This window comes from Coffea arabica, chromosome 1c, assembly GCF_036785885.1.
Source record: "Coffea arabica cultivar ET-39 chromosome 1c, Coffea Arabica ET-39 HiFi, whole genome shotgun sequence".
Taxonomy (NCBI): Eukaryota; Viridiplantae; Streptophyta; class Magnoliopsida; order Gentianales; family Rubiaceae; genus Coffea; species Coffea arabica.
In genome coordinates, this window is record NC_092310.1 from 54,621,549 (window position 1) to 54,645,935 (window position 24,387).

Sequence of the window (24,387 nt, forward strand, 5' to 3'; positions counted from 1 at the left end):
ACCCCTTGGTTTAGCCAAATTAGGGGTTGCGCGCTTGAATTATCCACTGCCATAATCAACAGCAACCTGCAAGCACCGAAATGGTTAAACATATGCAACACGTTGAGAGCACTCAATGGTACGAATTTGCGACCAGATTTCACTTACGGAATAATTGGCTACTCATCAACTACCACAAAACAGGACTTTGCCCCCTGCCGTCGGCCTCAAAGCAAACGTCATAATTCGCTTTTAAACTAAAAAGTAAAGCTTCCTGTTCTTCTCCCGAGTCCCGACTGTAGTGCTGAAACTGAAAAGCATTCTCCAAGATTCAATTCATGTGTGCTGTGACAAAAGATCCTTCGTACGTACTTTCGACCGTGTCACAGCCAAATTTACAGTAACACATTTCATGCGAAAATGTTAATTGGTGTGTCAATTTCTTGTGTTAGTTAATTGTGTGGCCCGTGAAAGGTTCAAATATTTTTCCCCGTAGAGCAACAAGATTCTTTACTTTTGGATTTAAAGCTTCTTCTCCGGCCAATGGTTTATCGGCCTCGCCGTCCATGGCTTTTAATGGGGACCAATTCTTTTTATGGATGATAGACTCATTTGTGGCCTTATTGTAGCTTTTGTTTTTTTTTCTAAATTTGTAAAAATATGTGGTTGATTTTTGGAGGTCCAAAATCGAAATTCATCGTGTGGTTCGCTAGGTCTGTTTTGTTATTATTTATTTTTTTTTATTTTTAGGATAATATTTCGCTAGGCCTATACCAAAAAAATATCAACATCATTAGTACCTGAAGCAACATCTAATATGTTTCTGTGGATAATATTAGGTTCAGGTAACCACTTCCCCACCAAGAAAGACAAAATTTGATTAACATCTTTACGTCAAAAATGAAAATAGACAAAATCTATTAGTAAAAGATTTTATGGAAGATGAAAAGTTCGGTCCATGGTTAACCAAAAATCTGTCGGATATTAAGATTAATGATGAAAGTCCTAAAGGCACAATTTCGAAGGGATCATTTCTAATGAAATTTCAGTAGACTTCTACTTAAATTTATTTACCTTCTCCGAAAGCCAAATCATGGTGAAGATCAACAACATTTTGGCTGCAAACGAGGGATCAAGAAGGGTGTCTGAGGAGATCCCGACGGCATTTCTACCAAGCCCGCATGCATTGATGCATTGAGAAGATCCCGACGCCGGAAGGAAGGACCACGAAATACGCATATATGCAGAAACTGTTCTTCTATCAATGGCATCATGAATTCTTTTGATATTTCTTCAACAGGGGGAACGTGGTCAAGAACAGAATCTGTGCCTTTCATATATGAGTACGAAGTCGTTGTTTTGCAACAATTTGATCCACAGAACCTTTTGCTTTCTTAAGGACCAGGGAACTGCTGTGCCCTTGTATCCTCTTGGTCATGATGGGGTTGTTTCTTTACAAGCTTCTACCCAACAACTATCTAGACTACTAGCACCATAGCTTACGGTAAATATAGAGCTTCCTTTTTTACAGGGGTAAAGCGTACAGCTGCTTTGAGTTGAGGCCCTTCATGAATTTTGGTAATGTCAGATCGGGAGTCGGAACTAATAGCTATAGTCTATGAACTGCTGTTCTGCACAGGAAGGGACAGGCCTCCATCGTCTGCATCCTGGGCAGTCTGGATCTTCCGTAGAGAACGATATTGCAGCCGAACATTTTCACCAGTTTCAATTATCTTAAGTAAGTACCTGAAATAATTACCGTAAGCCATTGCATAAATCTTTCAAAAGAGCATACTGTTACTCTACAAGTTAACAAAATGTGTTATTTTCCCTTCTTTCTATCCCAGCCGAAAGTTGAGTGAAATTTCCAGCATCTCAAGAAGACCGAGAATCAACTTCAACTCAAACACAACACAATGAATTCCTACACACTTTTAGGGATGTGACATTCTATTTTTGTGCTCAACCCGTACGAGTATGTTGTGTTGTCATTAGCGACTCTTGAGACAGAGTTGCTCCGTTACTTCACGTTTACAGATTAGAAATCATGGAATATATATCTTTTAGAAAGTCAACTCAATCCAATGCTTATCCATGAGCACTAAACCTGCTTAATTTTCCACCATTTAGGTGTCAATGCCCATCCTTAACAACTTTCGTCATTAGACTCAAAATTACATCCTTTTCCCAAAACTAAGTTATAAATCTGAAGCCATTTTCAAAATCAAAGACCTTCGCGTCAAGGGAGGTAGAAATGAACACATTGGTAACTTGCAACTTTGCAAAAGTATTTCACAAACGTTTAAAGTAAAAAACAGTTAGAAGGGTACGAGCAAAATTTACATAATCATTGTACGTAATATGAAAAAAGGCAATGATTGACACTTGACTGACAAAAGCACATGTTGCAATTTGGAAGGAAAAAGAAAAAAAAAAAGTTACAAACATACTGCATGTAAGGGAAAGAAAGACGAGGTTTGGGACTTGAGAGTGCCAAAAGCACCATCAAAAAGATTATGTTCAGTGCAACAAAAAAGCACTTTGCAAGCATAGGATATAAAGGCTCAAAAATTCGAACACAAAATAAAGCAGGCAACTTACCAGCCATTAAGGCATTGTGATGTAATCACTGCTTCTTTGCCAACAAATTTATCTGGTGTCCTTCTATTTCCCTGCAAAATTAAACATTTCTTACTGACAACTTTCCTTTAGAGTTTCAATAAATGAAGGTAGCATAATTCCAATGACATGGCAAGAACTCACCTTTATCATCACTTTCTCATTAACTGAGAATGGATATTGTACACCTCTATTTTGGCCATTTTCAGAAGGAATGTCTCCATTTTCCTGGGAAGGTCAAAGACGATAATTCTCAAATAGTAGTACACACCTTTATACCATCTGATTCTCATTCAAGGCAGAAAATATGCAACTAAGATACATAGATGGATACAAGTACTAGTATCAAATTTCCCAAACAAAATGATGAAGGTTGAATGGTATTTCAATACAATTGAATTTATGAAAACAAATTCATGTGCAGAGATGAAGAAAACAACAAATAAAGGTCTACGAAGGATGTAGGCAAGTCACGCAAATAAAATCTTACCCTATGCTCCCCTATCTCCTTCCTGCGCTTTCTCAGAGCTGCATTATGGAATAGCCTCCTATCGTCCTCATGCTTCACTGCTGCTGCAGCTGCTCTTAGGGCTGTGGATAAAAGCAGCAGCAACATATTAAACTCCAGAGCAAGAAGACAACATCAATATGTACACAAATACCTTTCATAGTACAAACCAGATAAACCAGCGACGACCAAAACCAGATAAACCAAGGAGGAGGCTGCAAGGAACACAACCTAGGTGACTTACCATGGTTCGGGATCAGAGATCTGGTCTCGATTTCTGCATTGCAGAGAGCACATCTGGACTGTGACGAAAAAAAAATGGAGTAAATCTAACTCTTCACTTCAGGCATAGATTCATTATACCAAAACAAGAAAGGATCAATAACAATAATCCTATTCATGTTTGAGAAGCCCTTTTCCCATCAAATCTTCTCCCAGAATATTAACAACCAGCAAAAGAATTGCACCAACAACTAACAATCAGGTAATCAAGCCAAGCTATCAGTTGCATATTCAGGTCATCCAAAAAGTGTACATATATCTCACAAATATAAGGAAATGAAAGAAAGAAACGAGGTATTTGTCCCATTTACCGTGCTGATGACCCTTCTAAGCATGAGCCCACCAAAAGAATGTCCACATGAAACAAACATAGCATCTTCCAGGAATGCACCACTGAAACATGGGTAGAGTCAAATGTTCACATGAACTGAAAAATATAAAGATCAATGTATACTCAAAACACCCACATTTATTAAGAAGCAGAATAGTTGGACCTCGAAAAGAGAAAACGAAAACAAAAAAGAAGAGGCTCAGTTCACATAAAAGAACAGGACCAAAATTCATGTTGAGGTCAACCACAAAATTAACAGTTAACCAAATCTCTTTCCATGTAGCATCTCATATCAATATAACAAAAATTATCAGGCAATTAGGGATATAACAAACAAGTTGATAACAATCCACATTTTAGACTCCTGCTTTTCATGCACTCTTCATGTGCACTTTTTTTCCTCTGAAAGCTGCCTACATTCTAGAAATCAAAAGAGCTATATAACCAAATCATACTCTACATTTTTTTATGTCCTCAAGTACACTATCAGAAAATATGAAATGTTTCATGGTCTGAAGGTCAGGAAGAAGTAGTCCAAATTCAACTAATTCGTAACATCCGACATCTTTAGCAAATATTCTATTTCACAAAGACTTTATCAACAAGATTGATACCATGTCCATAAATATTTTGACTTTGTAACAAAACATAACACAAATTTGGGAAGTTAAACTACAAAAGCAGTGATCAAACAGTTGAAATTGAAAGAGAATTCAACTTACGATAAAGGATCTGAGAGAACACTTCTCAATGATGGTTCCCTGTTCAAATTATCTTGTGCCACCTGTTGATCCAGATCTAAAATAAAATTTCTTCACATATTGCTGCTAGATTATCCATCTTCAGGATTGATGTTAAGGAAACCGTGCCAGACAAAAGGGAAAACAAATTTCTTCCATTTCTCACGAAAAAGAAAGAGTTCCTAGACCCAATGCTTTGAAAATGGCCAAAAACAAAACAAAGCCTTGCCCAGAAATCAATACGGAATGCATCACAGACGGTAGCTTCCAAAAACAGGAACAGGAAACAATACATGAAACTTTAATGCATAATAAAGTTACTCAAAAACTCCATAAGCAAGAAAATTACTTTGCGAAATTAAGCATTCAGAGTTCATAAAACTCCATGTTTTCTTTCGTTGACTATCTCAACATAAACAACAGGAAAGTGGAACTTACATAAGCAATATCACTCTGGTTACATAGTACATCTTCTTCTACAGAAAGGTCATCCATAAACTGGGTTACAGAGATTGGCACATAACTCTGAGGAATGACATGACCAGCTGCTGCAATTGGTGAACAATCAAGTATTGCATTGCCTTGTGGCATGAGCCTAAAGACCAGGGATGTCCTGCAGGGCAAAGTGCACTGATCAGTTGAGAAATTTCTTCAACCTATGACATTCTTGGGCAACTATCAAATTACACTTAAGCGCCAATATCTACCTTCCGCCACTAGAAGTTACTGGAGGGATATCCAATGCAGAGCGATGTGAAGCCGCAGGCCTCAGACCAGCTGTAGCATGGCTGAGAGCCTTGCCTGTGAGAAGTAAAAGGTCCCCAGGAACTAAACCACTATCAGCCAGGTACCAACGGCCATTGGGGTCACAAACCTGGAAATAGTGGATAATTAATCAAGGAAAACAAAGTGTTGAAGCATTACAATTCCAAAAATGATCTAGTTGAAATGTAGAAAAGATGTAAAAGCAGTTAAAAAGGAATCCAGGAAATTAGTACATATTGTTGCAACCTACCTACTGATCATAAAAAAAAAGTCCAAATATAGGTTACAACACCTGAAGTCCAGCAGCATCTGAAGAAATCAGCGTCAACAGCCCCTTCTCTACTTCACCATTTCCACTCAGCTTTCCACCTCCTGTAGATCCTTTTCCATTTAGTGAGTGTGTACTGGAAAAGGTTGCAACAAGCACTGATGAAGAAGCCTCGTTAGCAGGCAATGGGCTATCGTCAAGCAAGTGGTTGAAAACACTGCAAGCAGTGATACATTCTAAATACAGATCAGAAAACACTAAAGTTGACCACCAAAAGCAAGCGTATATACTTCAAAAACATGTTCATACTCGCTGCGGAGACGGAGATGCCTTGCAATGGCACATAATGCAGCTCGAGCTGCTTTCCCCATACATCTAAAAACATCAGCCATGCATGGAGGGGGTGGGTCCATATCTTCCAAAGACCTGTTGGAAGAAATCAGGCATTTACATCCGAAATGCGTAAGCTAGCACATGAATTGTTGTAGAATTGAGGACGCACTAAAAAGCCATGAGAGTTACAATATACAAGGAGGGCTAATTTAGATTTATACTATTCATTATGGTCAATGAAGAAGTGTCTTCAGACAGAATCAATTACCAATTTTTTAGGTCAATATTTGCTGATTTCTGCTCCCACTATATGGTTGGAATGATTGATAATCTGTTAATAAAATTTTAAAACTCCAAGATAATCGCACAAATTTAAGTCACAAAATAATGCAGGACACGAAATTTAACCGCTTAAATTACTCTATTTACGTAAGTTTCACATTCTCAACAACAATTTCTTTCCACAGCTCCTCAATCACTAATGGTAGTCAAAATAAATATATCTTTATGAGGTTGGTTAGCATATTTTACCTTCCAGGCCTATACATATAAACCCCTCGACCACCCTTACCCCAACTCCCAGCACCAGCACCACCACTTGGAACATGTGTAGTTCTAGTCCGGAAAAACAACCGGGCCGCTTCAAGCCCGCACCGTAGCAAAGCCGCATCGTCACAACCAACCTCAATCACGGCTGCGTTGTGCCTCATGAGGGACCCGGAAAGGGCCTCCACAGCTCGGAAGTAGGGAGCCACAGGTGGCCCATCGTAAGGCAATATATCAGAGAGCCTAACCCGGGTCAAAATGGAACCTGAGGAGTCTTGGGGTTGGTTTTGGGCTGGGGAAGGCCCCAATGGGAGGTAATGATCCCCACGACCCAGAGAGATGAGGTGGTTGAAGGAGTGAGGCTGCTGAGAGTGAGGGGTAGAAGCAGAAGTGGGAGTAGAGTCGTTGGTAGTGTTATTAGGAGGTGCAGAAGCAGGGGATCTAAGGGAAATAGAAGAGGTAGGAGGCGGCGGGGGATTGCCGTGGTTGTGTGACGGCGGCGGAGCAGTGGTTTGGTGGTGATGTGGATGCATCATCATCGTAACCATCGATCATCTTCTGGTGCTGGTACTTTTTTTTTTTTTTTTGATTATTCAGCTGTTTTGGGTCAAATTCGAGCTCTGAAACGGGTAATTGATGAATTTAAGTTAGGCGGAGAGTAAAGACCAAAGAATAGCAAATGAAGTTGGGAATGGGGTGGGTTTTTGGAGGGCTTTTGGTTGATTAGTGCCGGAAAACCACCACTAATACGTTGGAAATTAGGGGCGGGGGATGTTATTTCGCGGACCGGAAAAGTTGAGAGACAACCTTTTATTTATTTTTATTTTTTGCCCCTCTTATCTTGAGTAAGGGTGCTAGCAAGTCAAGTTGCTCGCGAGCAGCACGCGAGCAGCTTGATCAAAAGCTTGACTCGAGCTCGAGCTCTACTCGTTAAATTTAACGAATTGAGTTCGAGCTCAAGAAATAAATATTCGAGTGCTCGTCGAGTTTAATCGAACTTTCATATTTTATTTATATTATATATTTATATTATATTATATATTTTATATTTTAAAAAAATTATAGATTTATTTCAAAACTCAAGCTCGAGTTTGAGTAGCTCGGGCTTGATATTTACTCGAGTTCAAACGAATCGAGTTCGAGTTTAGTTTTATTTCATCGAATCGAGCTCGAGTCCAAATTTTTTTACTCGATCGAGCTCGAGCTCGAATAGCACAAATTTTGATCGAGCTCGAGCTCGAGTATGGTGCTAATCGAGTTCGACTCGGCTCGATAACACCTCTAGTCTTGAGGGATTTTATTTGACCAACAGTCCCGTAACAAATTTTTTTTTTTTTTGCCAGAGAAAAGGGCCTGGACCCACTTCAGGCCCAACCCTTATTTGAATTGTTGGATTATTTCCCATTTTGTTACAGGGTTCGAACTCTGGTGGATGATGTAATTAGAAACTACACCACTAGGTCGGCTACCTGGAGGGTCTCCTGTAACAATTTGTATGCTTACCAATTTGGTCTTTTTAACTTGGCAAAATAACTATTTGTTCCTCGACGTTTTCAAGTCCGTCCGACCAAATAAGCAGAGAAAGTTTACCAAATTCTTATTTCATTTTGGTAAATTGGTGTCCAAATTCATCGGGTTGTCAAAATTGAAGACGCGTAGGATTAAATTGGCTTCTGCAAAAGACACGAGGCAAATGCATTTTTGCCCCTCGAACAACCAATAAATATTCCAAGGGAAAATTGTAATCCGTAGCTTGGGTAGAAAAGTGCAAACTATTTTTTTTGCATGTAATTCTATTGAAGCTATTGTCTTCTTCATCTGGTCTTGTTTTGGTTGGTTGATTAATCTGGGACAATCGCGCTTTAAATGGCTAAACAGATTATCTGTACCCAAATAAGAAATTCGAACTTAAAACATATCACTCCATCAGAATAATTTCGTCAAATATTACACACATAGCAGCAAATTCATTGAGTAATACAGTACGCTAATTTTGAGATTAATTTAACAGGGGAGCAGGAGCCCATGCAGCGGAGTATAATGATTCAACTGAGGCAGGATTCAATGCTTCAGCTGCAAACGGAGCAGCAGCAGCAGAAGAGGCAGGACCCGAACTTCGGACCTGAGCCATGATGCGGCGTGGGCTGTTTTTCAGTGCCTTGCACATTTCTGACAAATTCAGGCCTGTAAAAGCAATCAAAATTCAACAGCATCAGCTCTTTACCCCCCTCATCCAATCCAACATAGATGATTCATATCAGAAACCAGAACGCTTACCTTCTGCCAGAGCCAAATCGTTGTAAAGATCAACAATGTTGGGGCAGTTCTCTGAACAATCCTGAGAGCAAAGCTCGGATGCGAATCCGGAATCAAGGAGGGTATCTGATGAAATCCCAACAACGTTTCTTTGAAGCCCACAGGCCTTGATGCACTCCTCAGTCTCGACGTGTCCATTCATGTTAATGTTCGCCGCAACTTCAGATGTCTTGCACTGGTACGTGGTCGTTGCATCGGTTGGTGCATAAGTCTCCAACAAGCATCTCTTCCCCGAGGATGAAATTGAAAATGCGCACATTTCAGCTGGCAATTCTTCGCATATTAATTCTCCTGTATAAAATTGACACAAAAGTCATCATTAGAGAAGAAAGAACAAAATACTCTTGTTCAATCAAGAATATCAGGATGGGCAAGGTAAGATCTTTTTAGCTGCATACCAAAGGCTCCTTGTAGCAAAAGTGAAAACACAAGGAAGAGAACCAATGCCATTTCTTTATGGATTGCTGTGCTCTCAGTCTCAGGTTTCAGAGATAGCTAGAGAAGCTCGAATTTTCTTGTTGCTTCAGACTGTTTACCATACTGGAGCCTGTGGTCTTTATATTATATAGAGGAGAAAGAGTGATGACAGATGTAGAAATGACCGATGCATTAAGTCAAGAAAGATTTGGTGAATTGTTTTCATACTCCACATCCTTCCTCAGAAAGTTAATTTAATTTTGGTGGGACGAATGATTTGGATTGATTGATCTCTCCGTCCTCTGCTACCCAACGACGCAATCATAAACTATTTAGACTACTTTTTTGGGTACGTAGTGCGTAGTTTTGGTTAGATTTTGGAAGCCTGAGTCATCGTTTGTTTTCACATCGATGGTTTCATGTCATTTTCATTTTCTTCTCTAGAAGAAGAAGAGAAGAACTACCATTTTGGCAGGGCAACAGAGCATTGGCTACTCACATAAAATAACAAAAAAATTGCTTCTTTTCGACACGATGTATCAGGTAACTTGGATGCCTTAGCAGTCCAGCCAGCCAATGTAACAAGTGGGAGAAAGTCCAAAAGCCCTCGAAGGGTGAAGACAATGCAGGGCACAGAGGCCCCAAGGAAAGCAGGGATTACGTGTTGGGCCTAATTTTTCTCTGTTGGACGTTGCTACAAAGCCACTAGTTTGTCTGTGATATTGAAAATAGATACTTTAATCTTAGTATCCAATGATAAATGCGGTAGAGAATCAGGAGGAGTTGTGGTTTTGTGTTGCTTGTGCAATTGTGCCCTTGTGAACTGTGCGCGCTGGCAGATTGCCGTTCACGTTCGGCCGTCAAGCAGCATCAGCAGCATATATTTGTTAACTCGTAAATGGCAACCATAGTTAGTGACAGGTATGATACGAGATGTTCTAGGGATGCATATTATATGACTTTTTTTTTTTCCCCTTTCAAAAGAACAACTAAAAATTCTTTTTTTTTTTTTCAACAGCCGTAATTAGACTTTTGTTGATTTATAAACCTAATTCCAGAATTAACCCCAAAAGCCGGCAAAAGAACAACTAAAAATTCGGGGGCATAAATTTGTACATTAATCGTATGAACATTCTTGAAAGTTACGGAACGAAAAATACTGATTAATTTACCGAAATCATATCTGCTTTCATACCAATCTTAAACTTAATTTTTTGCGTGAGATCATAAATTTATTAAAATTCTATTACATTACTATTTAAATATGTACAGATCTACAGTTATTATGATATATGTCGCTTTTATTTTGTGTATGACTCATAAATATGTCATTATCCTTACTCAAATTTTAAAATTTTTTAAAAAAAATCGAAGTACAATTCGGGAAGTACAATGCATTAAAAGTTTATTAAATGCTTTGTACGAATAATTGAAAAGCAGTACGAATACGTTTTAGAATATTTTTGAAATGTTCAAAATATGAAAGTTTTTTGAATGATACGCATGAAATGAACGTGTATTATATAGATCTAATACGAGTATTTACTAATTAGGATGGCGACAGCATTGTGCAAATGCTCTTTTAATTAATTTAAAGCAGATTATTCGTTCAGTAGCGGAATTAATTAAGGTTTTGAATATAGACGGCAATGGTACCACAATTTTTATTTTTTATTTTTTATTTTTTTTAAAAAAAGACTTTTAAAGAAATCAACCATCCCTAGGGGAAGAATAAAAAGGTCGCCTATAGATGCTAGAGCAACTTTTAAGCTTTGGAATTTTTTTAGTAGTGTGATTGGATGGATGGGAATCAAATCGTAGTTGTACTTGTCGCAGCAAGAATTGTACGACTTGCATAAATCGTCAAGCGAAATTAGCGTGCTTAGAGTAAAACGAGTAAAATACCAGTAGCGTTTGAAAGATCTAAAACTTCAACATTGTTCATAAAATGGAGTAGATAGTTATTACAAGAATAGAATTTGGCTCTTTTGCCTATATCTTTTTTTTTTCAGCAAACAAAAATAAATAAATAAAGCAGAAGAATAAATAGGACTAAATATAATATAAAAAAAAAAAACGTGCGCTCCTATCCACGGTTGATTTTAGATGCTTTAGGTGGTTAAAAGTGGTCATAGGAGCTACCCCGAAGTTGTAAATTTAATCAATATTTTCGTAATTAGGGGGACCTCTAGTTAAGAAAACGGGGACGGAAAAAGAAAGTATCCTGATAAGAACAGGTGATTTCTTGACTATTTCATGCAGACTCTTATTTTATTTTTGATAAAAAAAATTATAATTTCATTCATAAAATTTGTACCAATAACAAAAAATTATTAATCTTTACTACACTGTCATCGTTGTATGATTGACAACTATGCAAAATTTGAATTTGAAATTTAACTTTTACACACATGTCATGAATCTAATGATGATAGTGTATACACCGTCAGTGTAGGAAAGATTAACTCTAGCAAAAAATGTACTAGATATATCATACACATAACACGTCTGACGATCCAGCATATCCATAGATACACCAGATTTGAGAAATTAGTAAAAATTACATTTTGAAACTCAATATATTCCAAATTGATATTAAAAAAAAAAAAAAAGGTGCAACAGAAATTAAGAATGCTCTCATTTGGCACCTCCGGTCTCAGTGTGACAAATAAGGAAAAGATTGAATACGTTTATACATAACATGTAACCAAACTAGCTAGCTCCATGTTGGATTGCACATTCATCTTATGGTTCATCAACTTTGAAAGTTTTTAACGGTTTTTCAAACAGTTGCAAGAGTGTTTGGATAGCACAAATATCTCAAATAATATTTCACTTGCATCGTAAACACATTTTCCAATTCACCTTTTTATATTTTCAATTACCTTTTTATCTCATATACATCACATCACAAAAAGTGCTACAGTAATTATTCCAAATAATACTCTATCCAAACAACAATGGCCGGACCGATTTTATGGACACTGCAATTAGTCAAGTTTTATCTAATTAATCATGAATAATTACTGCCACAGGAGGTGAAGAGACATTGAGAAAGTTCGACCACGAACACATGTATACGCACTCCGATCAGGGGCGTTGAATGGGATGGACAAATCAATCGGTGATATGTAACCCTTTTTTTCCTTCTTATCAATTATCCCAAATTACGAAAGGAAACCAAAAAAGAAGGTAAAAAAAAAAAAAAAGAAAAGTGATTTATCCTCTGGGTGATAAGAGACAGAAAAAGAATGCTAACAAAAGTACTGGAGAGGCGATTCTGGAGTGGCATTATTCAGTACATTACGTTTATTTCAAAACCAAACCGGGAACTGCTACAGTGTTTATTAGTACTTATTTATGGATCAAAAGGCCATCAAGTGAAAAAGATCAGGTGTCTAACTGCATTTCATGATTACCTTTTTTTTTTTTTCCCTAAGGAAGGAAGATTTCATGATACATTGAGATGAGCTGTTGCATAAGCTTGGGTGTTGTTGTTGTTCACCATTGCAGAAGTATCTGCAAACAAATTGAGAGAGAGAGGAGCAGAATCAAGGGATAGGACCGGAAGTAGGAGGTTCAGCAGAGTCTAGGGAGGAAGCAACAGTACTTGAAGGAGCTATTTCGGAGCTTCCAATCTCACTCATTTCTTGCCGTGAACCACTTTCCAATGCCTTCTTGCACACTCCTGGTAGGTACAATCCTAAAGGAAAAGAAAAATCCCAATATCAAAATTTTTTCCCCACCTTAAAATTAGCTGAAAAAAAACTCAGTTTTAATTTAAAAACCATGCAGCAAGCACAGCTCAAAACAGTTTTTATAAACCTTACCGTGTCTGGATTGTTTTTTTTTTTTTTTTTTTTTGTAAATATTCCTTTTACACATGTTTCAGTCGCCTTTCTTACCACATATATATCACATCCTAAAACTGTCCTACAGCAAAAAGATGTTTTTTTTTTTTCAAAAAGAAAATCGCAATCCAAACAAGTTTCTAACCAAACCCCAGTTTTGTAATTCAGAAAGATAGTTAGAATCAACTTATTTCCAACAAAAGAAAGAAGTCCGTGGGTAGTTAGAATCAACTTTAGTGTCCTATGAAATTGGAGACCGAACATTTTCCCACAAAAACTAAAAGGGTTGCTTACCTTCTGCAAGAGCCAAATTGCTGTACAGATCAACAATGTTTAGGCAATTGTGTTGACACTTGGGTGAGCAAATTTTGTGAGTGTGTCGAGGCTGGAAGAGGTTGTCAGAAGAGATGCCAACAGTTTTCCTACTAACGCCGCATGCGCTAATGCACTCATCCTTCTCAATATGTTCATGAATATTGTCGCTTGCAAGTATTTCAGAACTCCTGCACTGCAATCCAATCTTCCCATCCTTGGCTGCATAGGTCTCTAACGAGCATCGCTTTCCGGAGGATGCCACCGCGAATGAGCACATTTTTATTGGCAGATCCTCGCATACCAATTCACCTGCGTCATGAATCAAAAGGTGCCATTTTTAGCGGACTGTTCTAAATAAAGGTCTGAAAACGTATGTATAGCTTTTGCGTGCAATTGTTACAAAATCTGTACCTAGAGCTCCTTGTAGGAAAAGAGAAACTGCGAGGAGGATGATCATCAATTCCATGTTTTTGTCCTTGAAGCCTTGCCTGATGAAATTTATGAGATTGTCTGCTTGACGATTGGATTGTTAACGGTGCTTATATAGGAGGGAATTCCTGGTAGTCCGCGTGGCGTTAAAGGGCCTATGGGATAATGTGACGCAGTGTTTGAAAACTACTCCTAGGTTTTGTGTTCAAAAGCCAAATTAATTGACGATTAATAATGGCCTTAATGCAAGTTGAGAAGTTAATTATAAATGCATACAGTTGATAAGTTTTTTCTGCACTTTATATTCAACTGCTATTAGAGGGATTGCCTAACATCTATAGCTAATTTTTTGGGTGTGTTTGGATAGGAGATTATCTGAGATATTATTTGAAATAATTATTTTAGTATTTTTTGTAATATGATATATATGAAATAAAAAGTTAATTAATAAGACAATGAAGTGTAGCCTAGTTAGTAAAATGCTTCACTTGAAATTGGCAGATTATGTGTAGGTAAATAGGGAACCACTGCTAGTCCTTTTTTTTTTAAAAAAAAAAAAAGGGGGGGAACCACTATTGGTCTTTTTTAAAAGAAAAAAAGTTAGTTAATAAGATAAAAAGTTGATTTAAAAATGTGTTTATAATACAACTAAAATAATATTTGGACAGGACACACTCCCTCCGTCCCATTTTGACAAAGCTTATTTTCCTTTTTTAACTATTCCAAATTATAGTCCACTTTTGAAAATTTTAGTCAATTTGTAACTTCTCTAAAATACCCTTATTTAATATTTAATGTAAGTTGTTGTTGAATATAAACTAACTTATTTAATGTAAAACTAATTAGTCATATTCGATTTACTATAAGGATATTTTAGAAAGACAATAAATTAGATTTATTCTTTCAACAACTTTTAACTAATTTTTCTTAAACTATATGAGAAAAAAAATCAAACTAATCAAAGTAAAACACAGGGAGTAATAATTTATCATATTTTTATCACTAAGAGATACATATCATGACATGTTTTTATTACTTTCTCTCTCTCTCTCTCTCTCTCTCTCTCTCTCTAATGCATATTAGCCCACCTTTTTTCTGATAAATATTATCCCACCTTTTAGGATCTCACAAACATGTTGATGCACCACCATAATTTTATGGGTACGTAAGCTCAAGAAAAAAAGTAGACCAGGGATTCAATTCTAGTATTACTTGGTAAATTGTAATTGCCCCGTTAAAAAGGGGAAAAGAGCATCCCATAGCCCGCAACGGTTTCGGGAATAAAAGCAAAGAAGTGAAGGAAAGGAGGCTCAAGGGGTGCCCATCCTTTTGGCCCTTAGGTGAGGTCCCTCCTAGTGGCCACCGGATCATCCGACGAATTGTTTGGCCGACAGGAAGAAGGAAACTTCCGCGGCAAATCAACAGAGATTATTATGTTGGGCAAGACAACTCTCACGTAGAAGCCCCTCCATCATCTAAAGACAAGTGGAATTCTAACGGGACCATCAATTGCCTAAGCTAGAGATATCAAGTATCAGCTACAATAGTACTCGGGTTTGCACAATCTCCTATCGCTGTAAATCTTGAAAGGAACCAGTTCAGGTGGACAAATGGCCTCTGCAGCACTAGAAAAGGCATCTCAAGGCAGCTGAAAGCACCAGTGCTGCGTAATGGTTCTAGGCTTCTAGCCATCCACCACACCTACCTCCCTTATCTCGCAAGTCTAAACCTTCCCAATCTCATTTCACCTGAAGTTCCTAACCCGCCCGAATTCTTAATTCTAGCATGTCAAAGTCCCCCACCTCCTCTTCCCCTCCAGTCCTCTCTCAAATCTCAAGGTAGCAAACTTACCATGAGAGCCAACGCCCTAGATGAACATGGAAATGTAAATCACTGAGTGCTTCCAACCTAACACTCCACAAAGCATCATCCCTGGAGGACATCCTAAATGGGCTTCTACTGCCTGTGAATATGGTCAGAACTAAGCCATGTATAGGAGGTTATTTCCGCTACAGCAGAGGCAGCTAAAAATAGTTTGGCCATGCTAGACTAGAGCTCTGGTGACCAGGGACCACGGAGCCAGATTAAGTTGCCGTGGCTTTCGGGCAAGGGCGACATTGACATTATCACTCTATTTAGGAACATTAACGCTGGTTGAAAAGCTATGTCGCGTTCATTTGGGTACATCCCCTAAATTTGAAAGGAAAAGTTGTCTTACTGGAAATCAAAGTCTCTGTGCAAATGCATGAGCGAGCGAAGGTTTGAGAGCAAAACAAGTTTTTTGCAAAAAAAAGCTCCTATCGGACAAAAGGGATGTTCAGAAATAGTCAAGACAATGGTGCGGGATGAAATCTTAACAGACAAGCTTTCAACAAGTTCAAGAAATGTAGCAGAAAAAAAAAATAAAGGAACTGATTTTTAGCTTTTCAGTCTAGGATCTAAATGCAAGGACATGGAAAGGAGGACTTTAAAGATCAAATAGGGGCCTGCTCCTAAACATCAGTCCTGCAACTAAAGTCCAGCAGCAACTGCATTGGATTGTCTGTACCTCTGCCCTTCCTTTTTTGGGTTAAAATTTGTACCTCTGCCCCATTTTTTGGGTTTAAGCACCTTGAACTTGGGGATCAGGAGAACTTTGATTGGTTTTCTTTGAATTTGGAATGTACCTCCAGCAACGCTTGTGAACCCCACTTATCTTTTTTGGTGCATCAGCAGGCACACCTGCATGATGTGCAAATTGACAATAAACAAAAATCAGAATCGTACAGAACTTGAGTCTATGTGAAAGATGATTTGCGCTAATTTAGTAGCATATGAAAAGCAAAAAATTGGCTCAAACAAACATAAATGGAAACAGCAGATAAGGAATCAATAGTAGCACAGTAAATCACTTTCTCAGAAGGGGGAAATTCAGAATTCAAGGCTCCCTCTTCTTCACAGCACAGAACTAAAAAAGTAAATTATAGATTATTAGCAATTAAATTACTGAAAGAAAATCTCATTTTCTGTCTCTTCTAATTAAAAAAAATTGGTCAATGAAATTGATAAGACAATTACAGTCAATACAACTCAGAATTGCTTATCTTTTCTGAATAAGCATTTAAAAAGCCATATATGGTAAATCACGTTAGATGAATAGCATTTATGAGACACTTTTATCTTGTCAGCTAGAGTTATTTCAGATTCCATTCTATCTTGTTAGCTAGAGTTATTTCAGATTCCGTGAATAGTAGCACTAGGAATCCTACATTGAGAACATGTTCAACAAATAATGTGGTCTCCCAGCATCTAAACCTTTCATCACCAAACATGCCAATTTTGAACATCAATGTTAATCTCTAAAGTTAAGAATTTCTCTGGTCCTCCGGCAGCCATTCAAACCAAACTGTTTTTCTGTTTCCTTTCTTCATAAGTTCCCTTAAATTTTTGAATTCACGATTCTGTAGTCTTATTACATTGACCTTTAAGAGCCAATAGAGTTCAGAGATAAAGAACAGATGGTCATGATGTTGCATTGCAGTTACAGAAACAAACTTATCATATCTTCCAGTTCAAACTCTCAACTTAAATTTATTTATTGTGTAAAACAACCAATTCAAATTGAATAGGCTTGAAACAATTATGTGAACGCATAACACAACAGCAGAAATTCATCCAAAACCAAAAGACAAATCAAGTTCGTTCCCCGGGATCCATCATCTATTTCTACACAAAACAGCTTCCAAATACTAGAAGCAGATGAGAAGATTTATCCAAGTTGTAGCATGCAAAACCAGAGGTTGACCACAAACTACTTACAATTATGACAAATCGTGAAAACAGAAACTAGTCAGTGTTAACATGCGAAAGTTAGAAGATCAATAGATATTAATCAATATTATGAGAATGCAAACAAAAGATTATATACTATCGAGACGGATGCATAATGTATCAGTAGCAAAATACTTCCAACGTTTTTTCTCTAGCCTAACGCACTTCAGCTCCTCATAAACCCTTCTAACCCTCATTAGCTCCTAATCCTCCTACATCTCCCCATTGAACCCCTCAACAACCATTACATACCTTGTTCTGATCTTCTATATTTATTATATGCAAATTAATCAGCCTAAAGCGTTATATTCCACCTATATTTAAACGTTTAATGCTCAATCTAACATCACATTTCAGCAGTAAGTAACTATGCAGAGAATGCTAATTGAATGGGGGCCAAAAGAAACAAAAAAAGAACTCACCGTCTTTATAAGCAAGCCCCCAAGCTTTCCCATGTCTACCGTCCTGCAAAAACCCCAGAAGCGCTTAACCCCTAATAACAAAACCTAAAACCGTCCACCCAAAATAAATTCAGAACTAAAAAGTAAAATCATGTTAAAATAAATTCAGAAAATAAAAAAGGTAGCTATGGAAGACTACCAACCTTGTACAGATTAATTTTGGTGATCTGATAGGAGACGTTGGTCCAGTGGGTTTTAGCCATGTGATAGCCGATACCCCAGTTGGGTAAAAACTGAGCCACCTCGAACAAGTTCTTCTTCTTCTTCCGCCTCGGCTTAGTGGGACTGGCACCAGCCCCCGCCGGCAAAGCCGAGTCTGAGGCGTTCGTGCTCAGGTTTCTGAGAAAGTTGATGGAGACTCTAAAGAAGCTGGATGTCCGGTCGACTGAAGCTAGTCTGCTCGTAAGAGCGCTCGCCATTTCCGGAGTCTGTAGTATCAAAATCTGCCAATCTCTCCCTCTTGGGGCCTCCTCAAATGGTCGACGTTTTCAGTCAGAAAATCAATACCCCTAGCTGCCAATGTTGCACGCGCCGCTCTATTTTTTGTCCTTGCCCTGAGACTGGCGTAGCATTTTGGTATTTGCATTTTTCGTTTTAATTTGATTCCTTTCTTCTTTCTCGTTTCCCCTTTAATTTTTTTTTTAAGATTTATCTTCTTTTTTCTTTTCTTTGTTTTTCTTTATTGTATGGGTTGATGTTGTGCCCATGCGGGCAAACTATTCATTATTTTTTTTTCTTTTTTTCCTTTTTACTACATATATGTGTCTATATATATTATACATATATTTTTTTTCCTTCCTTAATTTTTTTAAAAATTTTAGTATTTATAAATGGCGAATTCAAAACGAAATATCTTTTGATTAACTAACATGCATGATTTTCTTAACAATTGATTCAAGTCGTAACAATAAGGGATAATTTCAAAAACCTCCCTGATGTTTTTGACAACTTTACTGTCCTCTCTTGAACTTTTAAAAATAACATTAACCTCCCCTAAACCGAATATGTTTTTGTATCAAATTAGCCCAATTAAAAAAATCAACAATAAAAAAAATGATTTCAAGAGTGAGAAAAATATTACATACCAAAAGTACCCCTTATATTATTACTAGTTGGTTGACTTAGATTCAAAAGGAAATATTAGTTAAAAATAAATATCAAACTCTAGTACGAGTATAATAGAATTTAGTAAAAAAGACTTTTTTCACATAATTGCATAAAATAGCAAAATCAAAGTATTGGAGAGGAAAAAATTTGTTTATTTGGAATCAAGACAAAGTATGGCCTTTTCAAGAAAAAACATCACAATAGATGGCTAATGATAAAAAAATATAAAATACGTTAAAAATATGTTATATTTTTTGAATTATTTTTTAACTTACGGGGTCCATTATTTCACATGATTAACAAAAAATTTTCCATCATTTGCAATTAAAAAACCACTCTCAAGCAATGCTTGGATTAATAAATTTTGTATGATTTTAATTGAAAAGCAAATAAATCAAAGTAGAAAAAAAATTTCTAACCATCTTGTTTGGATTACGTATAAAAAGAAAAGAAAAGAAACACCAAATTTTTGGGGAAAGAAAGGAGAAAATAAATTATGTGCAATTACTTTTTATCCATAACTTAATAAAATCTAATTGTAAACATATTTTAATACTTTACCCTCTTTTTTCTTGTATTTTCATATTCATCTTCTTATTCTTATGAAAATTTATGAAATAATAACATTTTAATAGGAGTTTTAATCATTTTTTATGAGAAAGAAATTACAAGAACTACTAAAATGAAGAAAAAGAATTTTAAATTGTTAACAATTATCGTTCTAAAATTTAGTATTCAATATTTTCAATTTTTTATATTCCAAATCATGGTTAATTTAGTGCAAGTGACTCAATTGTTTCCATAGTTATTAAACCTGGCCCGGAGAGGAACCCGGTGAAAGACGTGGGTCAACGGGTTATTGGTTCAACCAGTGGGTGAGTGGTCTAACCGGTGGGTCACTACATATATTTAAATATTATGTTTTATAATTTTTGATATGGTTAAAACTATAATAAACTATGTTATAGTAAATACTCAGTTAGTCCAATTTATTATAGAATCATTAATTCTTATAAGAATTAACAAAACCTAAATTTAATTAGTAATCCACCAAATTTCAAGTATAAAATTTTATCTAAGTGTAATTATCTAGTTATTTTTGAATTTTAAGCACAAAAGGTTATTAAGAATAATTTTTGTTTTTAAAATGAATTGTGTAATATGTTATTTTTTAAATCCATTTCATAATTTATAGAATTTAGACAATAATAAAATTTTATTAAAAGATTCCAAACAAATATTGTTTTGAAGAAATAAAATAAGAATAAAAATCTAATATATAATATAGAAGGAGCGAAGCATCAAGTGAGTTGCTAGGCTAGTGGTGAGTGCGCGTAGCTTTTATGCTTGAAATCTGAGGTTTGAATCAGCATTGGAGCATTTTCTAATCATTTTTATTCCAAAATCGGGTTCTTTACAAACCACGGTCCGTTGAAAAGTCAACGGATTTGGTGCACAAACGATTCAATTACAAATTCAGTCCGGTTTCATAGCCGGTTCACCAAATTGAATCGCCGGACCGGGTCGGATTTAATAACTATAATTGTTTCTCTCCATATAAATATTTTCAAAACTTCAAGAGAAGATAGTAAAATTGTCGGAGATCTCCCTTGAAGTTTCTGAAATTGTCCCTAACAATAAGATTCATGGGGTCTCTTTTGCACAGGGATTGTTTAAAACTTAAAAATCACAATTAATGTCACAATTAATTGCATATTTCATGTAATTTCCCTGTCAACGAATTCATGAGCTGAATCACGCTGCCTCACATTTAATAACCAGTGAAGAACACATCGGTGAAGCCAAAAAGATCGGAAAACATCAGTGTAGATGTTGTCCGGTCCGGTCCGGTCCAATTTTTGACTTTGGTGTCAATCGGAAAAAAGTCACTTTGTATAGCGGGATATATACACACACACACACATGAAATCAACAAATTTGCGGTGAGTTCTTTTCCCTCAGTTACTAAATAGTCGCAATATCAACAGAAGTATGGAGGGAGGTAGGGATGGGCATTAACAGGATTATGCGATGGTAAAGAAAATTAATTAGATTCATGAAATAATGAAAAGTTTTGTCCCCCTCGAAATGTATTTTTATGCCCACCACCATATCATCCTACGATTAATCTGGAAAACTGGTAGTTGAGGTTACAACCAGAGTGTTAAAGCAATGACTACTACTTGTCCTACAACTACAAAACAAGTTTCCCAAATTCCATCAACTTCAGTCCCGATATGCTGCTTCCTCTTCATCCTCGTATTCTCCCTCCTCATCAGCTGTTGCATCTTGATACTGTTGATACTCGGAAACCAAATCATTCATATTACTTTCAGCCTCAGTGAACTCCATCTCGTCCATTCCCTCCCCGGTATACCAATGCAAGAAAGCCTTCCTCCTAAACATGGCTGTGAACTGCTCACTCACGCGGCGGAACATTTCTTGAATGGATGTCGAATTGCCAATAAATGTCGAGGCCATCTTAAGACCAGTAGGTGGGATATCACAAACTGTTGATTTGACATTGTTGGGAATCCATTCAACAAAGTAGGATGAGTTTTTATTCTGCACATGTAACATCTGCTCATCAACTTCCTTGGTGCTCATCTTTCCACGGAACATAGCTGATGCCGTCAAATAACGGCCATGTCGAGGGTCAGCAGCACACATCATGTTCTTAGCATCCCACATTTGTTGAGTTAGTTCAGGAACAGTAAGTGCCCGGTATTGTTGAGACCCTCGAGATGTAAGAGGAGCAAATCCCACCATGAAGAAATGAAGGCGAGGGAATGGAATGAGATTGACAGCAAGTTTCCGGAGGTCAGAGTTGAGCTGACCTGGAAACCTGAGGCAACATGTAACTCCAGACATAGTTGCAGATATCAGGTGATTAAGATCACCAACTGTTTCAAAAGAAATAAACCAAAATCAGTCAAAACAGCTTTTCGAATGCAAGACGCTCGTAAAAAAAAATAACAAAAATTTTCATCAGAGTACAGAAAGCTAGTTTCCCCTCAAATGTATTAGTTTTGTCCGAGGGAACAGACAAGAAGATACTTTTTTACAACAACCAAACCATATCACAATAAGCTAAACAAACTTCATAATTGTTGATGATTTGCAGAGGTGATGGACAAGCAGCAAACATACACAAGTATCAATCTCGGGCACCAAACACAGTAGCATGTATCCAGCAGAAGAAGCATCTCATTCTGTTATTCTACCATCACTATTTTAAAATCTACTTCACTTTTCAAACCAACCTCTTCATTGAGAATTGTCTTATACTTTGAACAGAAATAAAGAAGATCCAAAAAAATCACAAACAGAAAAGATAGGGGATGCCTGCCTGCATAATGAGATGGCAGATAAATACAGCTAAAACATAGAAAAGAAAACGATGGCCGGCCTTGCAATCTGAGAAGGCTATTCGCAAGGTCAGAAAACTTACAGCTAGGAGTTGTAAGCTTGAGGGTTCGGAAGCAAATATCATACAAGGCCTCATTATCCAGCACCATGCATTCATCTGCATTCTCCACAAGCTGATGAACAGACAAGGTGGCGTTGTATGGCTCCACAACTGTGTCTGAGACTTTTGGGGAGGGGAAAACAGAAAATGTCAGCATCATTCTATCTGGGTACTCCTCTCTAATCTTTGAAATCAACAGGGTCCCCATTCCGGATCCAGTCCCTCCACCCAACGAATGGCATACCTGAAACCCTGCATTTCATCAAAACAAAAACAACACTATAAGCCCAAAAGGGAAAAAACCCAAAAAATTCCATTCTGCCAAAAAATAACGGTTAATCAATCAATATATTAAAGGAGTTCTCAGAAGATTTAGAACAAAGACCTTGCAAGCAATCACAATTTTCAGCTTCCTTGCGAACAACATCTAGAACGGAGTCAATCAACTCCGCACCCTCGGTATAATGCCCTTTAGCCCAATTGTTTCCAGCCCCTGATTGCCCGAAAACAAAGTTATCAGGGCGAAAGATCTGGCCATGAGGGCCAGACCTGACGCTGTCCATGGTCCCTGGCTCAAGATCCATGAGCACGGCACGAGGGACAAACCGACCACAACTAGCCTCGTTGTAGTAAACGTTCACCCTCTCAAGTTGAAGGTCCGAATCACCCTGGTACCTTCCTGTGGCATCGATGCCATGCTCTGCACAGACCACCTCCCAAAACTTGGCCCCAATTTGGTTGCCACATTGGCCACCTTGGATATGAAGAATTTCACGCATTTTCGGTAATGTATTTTGCAGGGTTTTTTTTTTAAGACGAGGGGAAGTTCGGGAGAGAGAAAAGGAGGATCTGGAACTCTTGTGGGTTCCCCGGGGGAAGGGGGGGTGGGGTTTGAGGGAAAAGAGGAGTTACAGAGAAACAGAAAAAGTTGGGAGGAACGCTGGAAAAGAGAGAGGTAGAAAATTATAAATAGAGCTGCGCGCTGGGGATGTGTGTGTTTGTGTGTGAAAAGAAGGCTTCCAAAGCAACGGCTCTTGTTTGAGTTTGAATTTTGAATTCGTGTGTGGTGGCGTTAATGGACAGGTAGGATTGTGGAGAACTGCAATTTGCGAATTCCGGGGTACAAACGGCTGCAAAAACCAACGGTTAGATTAAGCCATTGAGTATCAAATTTCTCAATTAAGGAGAGTACTTCTGTATTCTTACACAAAAAAAAAAAAAAAGAAAAGAAATGCTTTTGAGTTGTTTGGAGAAAGCGCAAAAGGGACATCAAATTGGGATTGTTGCCAGAAAAAGGGAAATACATTTGAATTATTTCAAAAACAAAAAAGGAAATACTTTTGAATTCGAAATATTCCGTGAAAAAGATCAAAACATATTAAAATTAAGGGATAATTTTAGAAACCTCCTTTGAAATTTTTAACAATTTCATTTAGCTCTCTTGAATTTTTAAAAATTACACATATCTCCCTTGTCATTAAAAATACCATTACCACCTTTAAATATTTTAATGAAATTCCCTTGTTTGGTATACTTATACTTAGAATGACTTTTACAATTGTTTTTTCATCTTTTTCCTTCTTATTCCCTTTTTTTTAAAAAAAAATTTTGCCAATAAAACTGTAGAATTACCATTATTACATCTAGTTTCTATTGTAACCAAATGTCGAACTAATAATTTTTTGATGAGTTAGTTCATATGTAATCCAATATTTTTGCTAATCTTTGTTTTCTATTTTTCAGTATTAAAATTAACAATAAATAAAAAAGAAATGACTCAAAACTACTACTAAATTATGATAATCTTACCACTCGAAAAAATTCATAAACTTTAAATGAAT

General features: G+C 37.1%; 5 protein-coding genes across 9 annotated transcripts; all 5 read right to left on the reverse strand.

Annotated features, from left to right (window-relative positions):
- Nucleotides 1–1,287: 1,287 nt before the first annotated feature.
- On the reverse strand, nucleotides 1,288–7,273 carry LOC113729680 (uncharacterized). 4 transcript variants are annotated; one of them, XM_027253936.2, is made up of 12 exons: nucleotides 6,357–7,264; nucleotides 5,802–5,918; nucleotides 5,517–5,709; nucleotides 5,167–5,333; nucleotides 4,898–5,072; nucleotides 4,442–4,503; nucleotides 3,700–3,781; nucleotides 3,351–3,408; nucleotides 3,089–3,189; nucleotides 2,743–2,826; nucleotides 2,581–2,651; nucleotides 1,288–1,725 (listed from the first exon to the last, which is right to left on the reverse strand). In XM_027253936.2, exons 1-12 carry the CDS (start codon nucleotides 6,917–6,919, stop codon nucleotides 1,596–1,598), a joined length of 1,803 nt encoding a protein of 600 aa, XP_027109737.2. In that variant the 5' UTR covers nucleotides 6,920–7,264; the 3' UTR covers nucleotides 1,288–1,595. The 4 variants fall into 4 exon arrangements, 3 of the variants coding, with proteins under 3 accessions (XP_027109737.2, XP_027109746.2, XP_071934679.1); XM_027253945.2 differs by having other exon boundaries at nucleotides 5,517–5,728; nucleotides 6,357–6,644; XR_003458183.2 differs by lacking the exons at nucleotides 1,288–1,725; nucleotides 2,581–2,651 and having other exon boundaries at nucleotides 2,742–2,826; nucleotides 3,351–3,403; nucleotides 6,357–7,272.
- Nucleotides 7,274–8,272: 999 nt separating this feature from the next.
- LOC113728567 (uncharacterized) lies at nucleotides 8,273–9,238 on the reverse strand. The gene is made up of 3 exons (XM_027252984.2): nucleotides 9,086–9,238; nucleotides 8,649–8,978; nucleotides 8,273–8,555 (listed from the first exon to the last, which is right to left on the reverse strand). Exons 1-3 carry the CDS (start codon nucleotides 9,135–9,137, stop codon nucleotides 8,371–8,373), a joined length of 567 nt encoding a protein of 188 aa, XP_027108785.2. The 5' UTR covers nucleotides 9,138–9,238; the 3' UTR covers nucleotides 8,273–8,370.
- Nucleotides 9,239–12,382: 3,144 nt separating this feature from the next.
- LOC113728657 (uncharacterized) lies at nucleotides 12,383–13,860 on the reverse strand. The gene is made up of 4 exons (XM_027253060.2): nucleotides 13,682–13,860; nucleotides 13,250–13,579; nucleotides 12,715–12,807; nucleotides 12,383–12,623 (listed from the first exon to the last, which is right to left on the reverse strand). The coding sequence occupies exons 1-4, from the start codon at nucleotides 13,734–13,736 to the stop codon at nucleotides 12,556–12,558; spliced, it is 546 nt and encodes a 181-aa protein (XP_027108861.2). The 5' UTR covers nucleotides 13,737–13,860; the 3' UTR covers nucleotides 12,383–12,555.
- Nucleotides 13,861–16,023: 2,163 nt separating this feature from the next.
- LOC113729700 (uncharacterized) lies at nucleotides 16,024–18,562 on the reverse strand. 2 transcript variants are annotated; one of them, XM_027253962.2, is made up of 3 exons: nucleotides 18,114–18,562; nucleotides 17,932–18,015; nucleotides 16,024–16,420 (listed from the first exon to the last, which is right to left on the reverse strand). In XM_027253962.2, exons 1-3 carry the CDS (start codon nucleotides 18,387–18,389, stop codon nucleotides 16,391–16,393), a joined length of 390 nt encoding a protein of 129 aa, XP_027109763.1. In that variant the 5' UTR covers nucleotides 18,390–18,562; the 3' UTR covers nucleotides 16,024–16,390. The 2 variants fall into 2 exon arrangements, with proteins under 2 accessions (XP_027109763.1, XP_027109756.2); XM_027253955.2 differs by having other exon boundaries at nucleotides 17,932–17,974; nucleotides 18,114–18,558.
- Nucleotides 18,563–21,101: 2,539 nt separating this feature from the next.
- Nucleotides 21,102–23,460, reverse strand: LOC113729718 (tubulin beta-2 chain). The gene is made up of 3 exons (XM_027253971.2): nucleotides 22,932–23,460; nucleotides 22,529–22,798; nucleotides 21,102–21,980 (listed from the first exon to the last, which is right to left on the reverse strand). The coding sequence occupies exons 1-3, from the start codon at nucleotides 23,323–23,325 to the stop codon at nucleotides 21,304–21,306; spliced, it is 1,341 nt and encodes a 446-aa protein (XP_027109772.1). The 5' UTR covers nucleotides 23,326–23,460; the 3' UTR covers nucleotides 21,102–21,303.
- Nucleotides 23,461–24,387: the final 927 nt, after the last annotated feature.